The sequence below is a fragment of the Phaethon lepturus genome, unplaced genomic scaffold, assembly GCF_000687285.1.
Source record: "Phaethon lepturus isolate BGI_N335 unplaced genomic scaffold, ASM68728v1 scaffold52685, whole genome shotgun sequence".
Taxonomy (NCBI): Eukaryota; Metazoa; Chordata; class Aves; order Phaethontiformes; family Phaethontidae; genus Phaethon; species Phaethon lepturus.
Window position 1 is genome coordinate 23,504 of NW_010539467.1, and position 10,226 is coordinate 33,729.

At 36.7% G+C, this 10,226-nt stretch overlaps 1 protein-coding gene across 1 annotated transcript in view; it reads left to right on the forward strand.

Moving 5' to 3' along the window:
- The window catches only part of LOC104620807 (serine/threonine-protein kinase MRCK alpha-like), a gene marked incomplete at its 5' end in the record, with an annotated part of 25,191 nt that overhangs the window by 8,859 nt on the left and 6,106 nt on the right, over positions 1–10,226 (forward strand). The window contains 4 exons of the mRNA XM_010287122.1: positions 2,870–3,003; positions 4,658–4,900; positions 5,162–5,272; positions 9,207–9,454. Of these exons, the coding sequence (XP_010285424.1) occupies positions 2,870–3,003; positions 4,658–4,900; positions 5,162–5,272; positions 9,207–9,454 (736 nt within the window). The remainder of the gene's footprint in view (positions 1–2,869; positions 3,004–4,657; positions 4,901–5,161; positions 5,273–9,206; positions 9,455–10,226) is intronic.

The following is a 10,226-nucleotide window of genomic DNA, read 5'->3' on the forward strand; positions in this document are numbered from 1 at the left end:
AGAAAGAATAACTTGAATTTAACTTACAGACAGTTTAGTTGGTGTGTTTAGACTCTGCTGCTACGTTATGGGGCAGAAGCATGCTATGTATGAACTGCAGACTGCAGCACGTAGATTATATGCTGTTAAAATTGTGTAGTCTGAAAAAAGTCTGTTACAGATACACAGACAGCTGCTCTGGCATGATGCAGCAGTTTTGTATTGTACCATAAGCATTATTTTTGGATGTGAACATGGCTTAACTAGCTCAGGGAGGATCACTCTGATCAGAGTGATGCCATGTTGGTGCTATGTCAGAACAAAGGTTTTTGTGAAGTTTCTCTCCAGCCAAATGTCCCTCCACTTGCTGCTGTAATGAGGAATAAGGCAACATGGTCAGAAACCTCTGTTCTACAACAATCCTCAGCTCTGGTTTGGCTCTTTGGGACCACTGGAAAGCAACATGTACAAGAAACAGCTTTTGAATGGGACCAGCCCTTCATAGAAAAGCATTAGGATCAGCTTTAAATTATATTTTATTCTTGACTAGTGAGCTTCAACTTAGATTTTTAGTTCATTGCTGAAGGTGTTACTCTTTTCCTTTGGTAATGAAAAAAAAATTTAAAAGATGTGGGAACATTGCCTAACACAACTGATATCCCTTCTCAAATTTAAAAGAAGTCAATGTCTGGTGAAGGCAGTTAATATTGAAGTTTTCCCTTAAGTATCAGTTAAGAAATTTCTGCTCCATACCACATATATATTTGTATATTTATTCCTAGTTACAATATGTGCTTTTGGTTTTTTGGGTTGGAAGTGAATAGTGTGATCAAGTGAGGAAGATGTAGAGTTGTCTAATCCCTCCCCAGTTGCCACGTAACTTTCCCAGTATATACTTGAATGGCTTGTCTGGTCCAGACAGTACAGTCATTAGTTAGAAGACACTCATTTGTGCCTTGAGTTGTAACTAATACAAGCTAATCTGGTAAAATGTGGAAAAAAAGAATGTTGTATTTTGCTTGATTTAATTTTGTGAGATAGATTTTAAAACTAAATTAATGATAGAATACAGGCACAAACCAAATGATCGTCATGTCTGAATGCTTCCAAATTTAGGGGAGCTAGTTCCAAGTTTTCTGGGTGGCCTTTAAAGTATCTAAATTTCCAGATCTAGATCTGATGAACTTAAAGAAGTTTCACTTCAGGTGCAGAGCTGAACTTCATGCTTTGGGATCATCTCGTGGGCAATTTAATGTAATAACACCCTACAATTAGTGTTTGGATATATTAGCTAAAATGTTAGCAGTAACTAGGGTGATTAGATGGAAAATTACCACTTACTACACATATGTCACAACTAGCTTTTGGTTATATTCTTTAACCTGTTCTACTGCCTCTTTTGGAGCTGTAAAAACCTGCTTTAAAAGGTAATAAAAAATGAACACAAAATTGTGTCAAATTCAGGAGTATCACTGGGGGGAGCTTAGAAAAATACATTTTTCTTGTCTATCTAGTTTTCCAGGAAATGACAAGCTAGCATATGCTTTCAATTTTTAAGGTCAAAGTTACAATTTTTGTTCACTAAGTTACATAGGAGAAAACTTTGAGGAATCTTTAATATTGCCAAATATGTAAAGGGCAGTGATGGAAGAAAACAGAGCTGTGGAACAAAGTAGTTTGTGCACAGATGAGAGATTTATCTTGGCTCAGCAGAGCCATACATAAACTTTCTTTTTGCTGGTGGAGTAGACTACATAAGAGAGGCAGTTAATAATTTTTGGCTTTGAGCTACATCTCTTACTTAAATGCATTCTTTTAAATTTTTAAACAAGAGTCAATTAATTAAAACAATAGTGAATATTTGTCTGCGTATAAGCTAAAGATATTAATTTGCTTAAAAAATTCTTGTGCTTCAGAAATTACAGCTCTTAGAAATGTATGTGTTTTTGTATTTGGTTTCTCCAAGAGCTAGTCTTTTAGGGTTGCATTTATGAAGATGTAGTAAAAGGCTCTTATTAAGATGGATTCCTGTTCTGTGAGTAAATACATATGGTCTGAAGACCTGCCACAACTGAAATCAAAGGCAAAATGTCCAGTGATTTCATGGTATTTGGAATTAACCTATCTTCATATATATCTTGTTTTAAATTCTTGTTTCTAAGTGAAGGACCAAGTGGGAAAAAAAGTGCCCACTAGCTAGAAATTTTCAGTTGTCATATTTTCTGGGTTTCAACTTTTCATGTTGTAACATTTGAGTGTATTTATATGACATTATTTACCTGTGGTGTAGAAATGTACTGTCATTGTGTAACTAACGGTAAGAAGCTGACTGTAATAGTTTTCCTGTATTTATAGTAGTAGTAGAAGCAGATCACATGAACACAAGTGGTTTTCACACTAGAAATAAGTAAAATAATCTGAAGTTAATTTTAAGTACATCAACAGGAGAATGCTTGCCAGCTCTTGAGTGACCCGTTACTTGTACTGTTTCTTTCTGGGAGAATTTGGGGGGAGGAGGGAGACTGTTTATAATTACAGTGCAATAAAAGATGCATTATATATTACATCACAGTCAAATGGATAGGTCATGTTAAAGCATACATCACAGAATTATGTATAGTGTATGATTAATGTAATGTGAAAAGACAGTTTGTTACCGTTTTTTATGTTGTTTTGCAGCAAGCTATGACCTTTTATTCTGTTCCCTTAAAAGCAGATAATGGCAGTTGAAACAACCTACTCCCTATTCTAAACCTGATAAGAATTACATTATTTTGTGATTAAATGGAAACTGGAAAAAATACTGAAGGGCCTTCAAGCAACTAGACTGTGCTATTCTAGAATAATGATATTTTCCTTAATGTATTTAGAAGTCTGCTGCTTTTTCTAGATTCTGGTCAGCTAGAACAGCAACTTGAGGAGGCCAGCACTGCAAGGCGGGAGTTGGATGATGCTTCCAGGCAAATAAAGGCTTTTGAGAAACAGGTCAGAACGCTGAAGCAAGAGAGGGAAGATCTTAATAAGGTAAAAGCATTTTGTCAGCAACTCTTCTAAACCCTAAAGACTACTTTATTTTTGTTCATTTTGCTTGAAATAACTTTCAAGTGTAAAATTAATGAGCAGACAACAAATGTGTAGCATGACCTACTTTGCTTTCTGCCTGTTTTTTGAAGACAAGGGCATTATTTAACACGTCGTATATATGAGTGCTGGGTGGTCCTAGGTGACTGCTTCCAGACAGTGAATAACTCCAGGATCCAAACTGCATGGTGTCTGCAAAGAAGGTTTTATAGTTTCAGATTAAGGTGATAATGATAGTGGTTAGAAGAGAGTAGAGAAGAACTAACCCAGACAAATAATTTAATCTGAAATATGGATGAGACTCTATCAGGGAGAAAATGTTGAGAATATGGTATTAAGGCTGTTTCACAGAAGTGTTTCCAGAAGAGAGATGTGAAAAATTTCCCAAATATGAAGATTGAAAAGTAGTTTGAATTAACTACAGTTAAAGAATAGTAGGTTTTATTTCTTCTTCTCTGTCCCCTGATTCCTTGTTTTCTTATTTATAACATACTGTTTTTCATGTCTCTCTTGTATTCATGGTTAAATCAACCTGTAATCAGGTGTAAAATACATTAGCCTGTTTCTCATGGTGATTATATTGGCCCAGTATCTGAGAGTCCACACTCAATGTTGATGTGCCAGCCGTATTTAACACTGTTTCTTTTAACTCTTACGGCTGTTAAAACCTTGAAAGCTGCCAGTTTGTCCAAGAAAGACCATCTCTTTTCTAAAACAACTTGTAGTGATGAGGGCCTCTTTCTAACAACCTTAGAAAATGCTTTTAAATTTGTATAGACGTCAACAGTGCCAAATATTAATTCTTTCTGCTGCTCTTCTTTTCATCCTCAGACTTGCTTTTCCTTGCTTCTTTGTTCTGCTCCGGTTTGGCTGAACATCATTAAACCATTTAAACTGTTGTGGTCCCTCATTCGTAGTGTAGTAGCACAGATCTAGGACACAGCAAGCTTTGTGAAGGTATTGTGCTGTAGAGTTATCACAGCACGGGCAGTGTTATTCCATGTGGGTTCTTCTAAAAGAATTATTATCATATATTGCTGTTAATCACTACAGTGTTTTGTTGCCTGAAACTTTCTGTAATATTTGCTATTATAGTACAATGTGTGGAAATCATACTCACCATTGCAGGTCAATTTTCAAAAGCTTCTGAAGTAGAAATTTTCATACAACAGAGTTTCCCATTCAGTTAATGGAGAAACCTTCTTTAATCATTGAGCAGTTGAGATAAGTACTTTTTCTTTTTTACTACTTTAAGTAATTCTTGAAAAACTATGCTAATGACATTTTTTTAATTCAGAAAGCAAGGTATTTCTGTATTGTAATGCAAGTGCTTGAAAGCCTTTGTGTTTAATCTGTAAAAACGGAGTAAACTCCTACTTGGTTTACATTTATGCGGTTTTACTGACATTAGCAGTGTAAAACCTGGCCTCTTTCCTTACTTATAGAGGCATACAATCTGTATCATAGATGTATTCATGAAAAGAAATGAGTATGTAGTTTCTATTCACTCTGGAGAAGGTGTTAGATGCGCATCCAAAGACAGAATTGGCCTTGCAGCTTTCTAGGTTTATTACTTAATTCTTTTTTTAAACTGTAGGAACTGGCAGAGTCTAGTGACAGATTAAAATCCCAAGCCAAAGAGCTGAAAGATGCACACAGCCAGCGGAAATTGGCAATGCAGGAGTTCTCAGAGATGAACGAGCGGCTGACAGACTTGCACTCTCAAAAACAAAAGCTTGCCCGCCAGCTCCGAGATAAGGAGGAAGAAATGGAAGTGGTGATGCAAAAAGTAGAAAGTTTAAGGCAAGAGTTACGCAGAACAGAGAGACTTAAAAAAGAAGTAAGTGGTGAGAAGACTGTTTAGAATCTATGAAATAGTAGTTATACGTAAGGTTTTCTGACAAAGTAATTTTTTTTGTTATCCGTAAATCTTTAACTCTTTGATTGTTGTTTCAAACAGTACTGATTCTGTTTTCTAAGAATTTGAAGTGTGGAGTTTAGTGCTGAAGACTTATTTCTTATATTGAAAACCATCAATAGATTTTGGGAAAAAGGAAAAAAAAAAAAATCCTACCTATTAAAAACGTGTGTACTTTTGTAGCTGGAAGTCCAAGCTGAAGCTGCAGCTGCTGAGGCATCCAAAGACAGGAAATTGCGAGAGAGGAGTGAACAGTACTCTAAACAGTTGGAAAGCGAAGTAGAAGGGCTAAAGGTTAGTCTGTTTTGATATTAACACCTGCAGACTTACTAGTCAACTAGGACTTGGATCTGTTTGATTACTTTCAGATGTAGGACAGAAGGGTATTGTCAGTTTGTCACTTCAGTTGATGCCAAATATTAATGCAAGCATGCATCGTGTTATTGTCCAGAAAAATTGTCCAAAAACATTTGCCTAATTGCACTTTTCAGGCTAATGTGTTCACTGCTCGATTTCATACCAAATTGCTTCCATTTTTGCTTTGTTTAACTTTACCTGTTAAAAACTTTTTTTTTTTTAGTGTAGGATGGTTAAATATTTGAAGATAAACCTGCAGCCTATAGGTTTCTGTATAGGTGTTTTGTGTACTGTGTTGTTCCTCAGCATGTCAGTCAAAAGAAAGATGGTTTTCTCCACTGTAGATGTCAACTGCTGTAACTGTGAAGGAAAAGTTTTAGTGATTCCACCTTTCAGCCAGAAGTTGGAACATTTTTGCACAAGAACAACATTGAGCATGAAGACTTTCATATTGATGAAATTGCACACACATGTATGTGTTTTTAGGAGCAGAAATTTAAGTAAGCCAAGAGTTTTAACTGTTACTTTATTCTATGATTTAGCATTTTGTACAGCGCTCTGAAGAACTTAGACTTTCTTAAGAATTGAATGAGACAGTTTTTCATTGCCACATGAGGATTGCTGTTCATTTGCAGCAAAATCCTGTTCCCAGTGTTTCGTCAAGTAGGATAATTCTAAACTTTTTGTGCAAAATGTCAGATTAGGCCTATTCTGGTCTTAATTTAAGTAAGTAACAGGGTTTTTTTTTAATTGGAATTCTGTGGGTCATTTGTCAACCTTAAGTCACTGCACAAAAAATTTGGGTTGGGTTTTTTTTTCCCAAACATTCTTTTATTTTGCCTTCCTTTGTTAAATGAAAATAAGGAAATCCATTCAGTATGAAGTTTGGATTTGCAAAGTTTCTACTGCTGTGAATTCAGATTGTTGTCTGAAAATTAAGATGTATTTCTTCTGCTTTCATGCATCTTCACCATTAGCAAAGAGTTTGTACAACAAAGGCAAGAAGAATTTATTGGAGATCTGTAGAGAGTAAATGATATGCTGATTTATAACAACAGGGCAAGTTTATCTGAAGAGGAAAAGGGGACTTGTAGTTTTCTGAGCAATATTTCACAGTACAATAAGCACACTTTGTGTCACGTGGGGTTGTTATGATACTGCATTATCCATTCAGTAAAAGCTCTGCATGGCTTCTTAGTTGGAGGCTATCATAGAGAAAAGATCAGTATTTAAAGAAAAAAGGAAAGTTTCTCCAATTAAGGAGACGAGAAAAGCCCATAAATGATGGTATGTTAAGAGTAAACAGGATGTTGAGGGCTAAAGAATTTAGAGACGACTTTGCAAAGGCTGCTCAGAGTGATTGTGGGAAGTTCTTTAAATCAAAAGCAGAAAGGCACCTTAGAAAACTCATGGGGCTGCTTGTTGGCAGGGATGAAAAAGGTAATCTCTGAGTTGATAGGGTTGCGGCAGAAATGCTCAACGAGTTTTTGGTGTGTCAGACTTTACTGCTGAAACAGGGGAGATTGCCACACAGAAGGCATTCTTTGCAGCAGGTTGGTCAGATGAGCTGGATCAGTCTGAGGATGATGTGCAGGAAGCATTAGACTTGTCAGGTGAAGATGTGAAGTCACCTGGACCGGTGGCCTTGCTTGAGGGGGTTCTGAAGGAACTCGGGTGAGAAGTAAGAGAACTGCTGGCCAAGATATGCACCCTGTTATTACAGACAGCCCACTGTGCCACTGTAACTCTCATCCAGAAGATCCTGGGAACTGCAAAGGAGTGGGAGAGACTTACTTAGGAAAGGGATAGAAGCTGTAGTAAAGAATAACGTCAGTGAGCTCAGGGATGAAGCAGAACCTATTGGGAAGAACACAGCATGCCTTCTGTCCAGCCATGTCCTGCAACACTGACTTGCTGGGGTTCTGCAAAGTTCTCGGTAAAAGTGTGTGGACAAAGGAGATCCAGTGGACGTCACATATTTGGATTTTCAAAAAAAAGTCAGGCTCAGTGTGAGTCAGCAGTGTGCCCTGGCAGCCAAGAGGGTGCGTTAAACAGCATCTATCTATGTATGTGCCAGGAGATACGTTATGTCTCAGTTACACCATTTGTCCACTTGAAACAGGCATGTATGAAAACACCTGTTTGGAATTTGTGCTTACATCAGTTCAAAGCATATTCTCTGTTTACTATATTACTCTAGTTCTTTAAGCCACTGTACAACACCATTCAGCTTTCTCTTCTACTGCACCATCTGCCTTATGGTCTTAATAATATCTTTTCATTGTGGAAAAAATGTGAAATACCACTAAACCATTTTACATACCTGATAGATGATGTTGCAAAGCCTAAACTTCTTATGTGCTCCGTGGCCATATATATGTAGGCAATTAGGCATGTTGAGCAGTAGCAAACAAGTTTGGTAGTTAACTGCCTGTGCATAAAAGAAAATTCCTATACTTCCTTTTTTTTTTTTTAATTATTTTTTATTTTTTATTTTAAATTTTTCTTTCTCCAAACCATCAGTGTCCTGTTAGGATGGCATCTTTTTTCTCCAATTTACCATTCTGCATCCTAAGGGCAGGATTTTACTCTTGGATCAAAACAGGTGGTCATTTTGACGAGTTAGAGAAAACAACATGGTAGCAGCACATATCTGGCTCATATATTTAGGAGGCTTTGCAGTGTTCTGCTGACACTAACAGCAAGGCCCAGCTTTCCCACAGAATTTGTCATGGTAGAAATTCAGCTTATCTGAATGCTCTACAGTGACATTTAGCTCTTAAAATCTATTCACACACCAGCAAAAGAAAATTACCCAAAAGCCATGTTTAATTAAGGATGACTGAGAGGTTTTTCATATTTTATGGAATGCCATCCATTCATAGAATGGAGATATAATTAACAAAATATTTTCAATCCTCCTAAAGGTGTGAGACATTCACCGTAAGGAAGCAGGTTTTCCAGTTACCTGCACTTTCTCAAAACACATCGTTTTTATTAAGCGATTTCCTTTCCTTAGACTACCTTTAATTACGTATTTTTAAAAAATTGAAAAAATTCCAAACCAAGTAATAAATCTGTTTACATTTAAAAGTATTCCCATAGTTGGATTTCAGTGCATGTCGTGCCACTATCTCGTTTTGAACCTGATCTTGCTCCTCCCCTATGTTATGGCAGGACATTGAGTTTAGTGAGTGCAGCATTTGGTGCAAATGTGTATGCATCCTGAAGCAATGTGTAAAGACTACTGAAATGCTAAAAGACCTCACTAAGAGAGCTATGCAGCTGCGAAAAAGTGAAGTAATTACTCTTATGGTTTAGAACTTGTTTTTCCTATTAATCCACTATGATATAAACGGTCAGTTTAAGTAAAATAGGTCAGGTTCCCCTCCTGACCGATGCAATCCGTATAATGTTTCTGTAGCTAGATTTTAGCCTTCAGTTAAGCCTCTGCTTGTCTTAGTGTGGCTTTTCCACAAATTATTTGTGCTGTAAAATATATTTGCACTCTATCATAGTCCTTGTTCTACGTTCCTGAAAGTCACGTGAACTTGTTGCTGTCAAGTGAGTGCGAGCATAAAAAATCTTTTAATTCTGTGGTCATTACTGGCTGCATGGAAGGGGACTTGGAATGTGGCCAGAGATGTTTAAAGTGATGAACAATGAAAACTATTACTGCATTTAAATCACAAAATGATGAAGAGTACGGTGCAGATTTATGCTCTATCAAATTTTGAAAATAATTGAGATAGATATGTTTAACTCAAGTCTGTAATGGGGTATTTTCTAAACACAGACTTAGGAATATTGAGTTGTTATTAAGCATCATTTTCAGCATTCTTGAGTGCTAACTTGGGGCTGTTTATTTTAGCAAAAACAGGTTGGTCGCTCACCTGGGGTAAGCAGTATAGAACACCAGCAAGAGATCACTAAATTAAAGGCAGACCTGGAAAAGAAAAGTGTTTTCTATGAAGAGGAACTATCTAAACGTGAAATAATGCATGCTAATGAAATAAAAAGTCTGAAGAAAGAACTACGGGATGCAGAGAGCCAGCAGCTTGCCCTCAAGAAGGAAATTATGGTTTTGAAAGACAAGTTAGAGAAAACCAGAAGAGAAAAGTGAGTATTGTATGAAATTTACTTTTAAGCTCAAAATATCTTTTGAAGTCTCCTAGTATGTTTCCAAACACACTATGACTTGCTTAATTGTAGTACGGGCAGGTGCATTTCGGCTGAGCCAATGCCAAGGTTGAAAACTGTCACCTTTAAAAACAAAACAAAACAAAAAAATCCACATTGCTGTACTGAAACAGTTAATTTTGCATCAGAATTCTTGCATTGGCTGGCCATTCCACGGTATGTAACTTGAGTTGCAAACTGGCAGCTTGGGCTAAGTCAACCCCTGAAGCTTATGTTGTAGTTTAACGTAGTTTTTTGACATTTTTTTTTTCAGTTTGGTGTTTTCATCTTTTGATGCAAAACTAATGTGTTAGAGATCAACTATTGCTTACATTCCTGACAGCACAGGAACAGTCACTTAATGCAGACTAAGGCTAGTCCATGCTGGGTTCCATCCAGTGTTAACATCAGTCCTCAGACTACTGTAGGCATAAGCTGCTTTCTCTCTTCTGACATGGTAATTTGTCAGAGACTTGCTTTTTTTTTCCTCCCACATGGTGGAGCTTATAACCAGCCTTAAGAATCTTCCTTGAGACATTCATCAATAAAAACAAGTTTTTCTGCTGGATAGTGTAGTAATGGAAGTAGTCATAAATTGAGCGTGTTCATTTTCATTGACAAAAAATTCAGAATGCTTTCTAGACACTAACATAGATGCTTTTTTTTTTTGCTACTGTAGCATGTTAGAAAAACCAGGGAGAAGTTCCTGCTG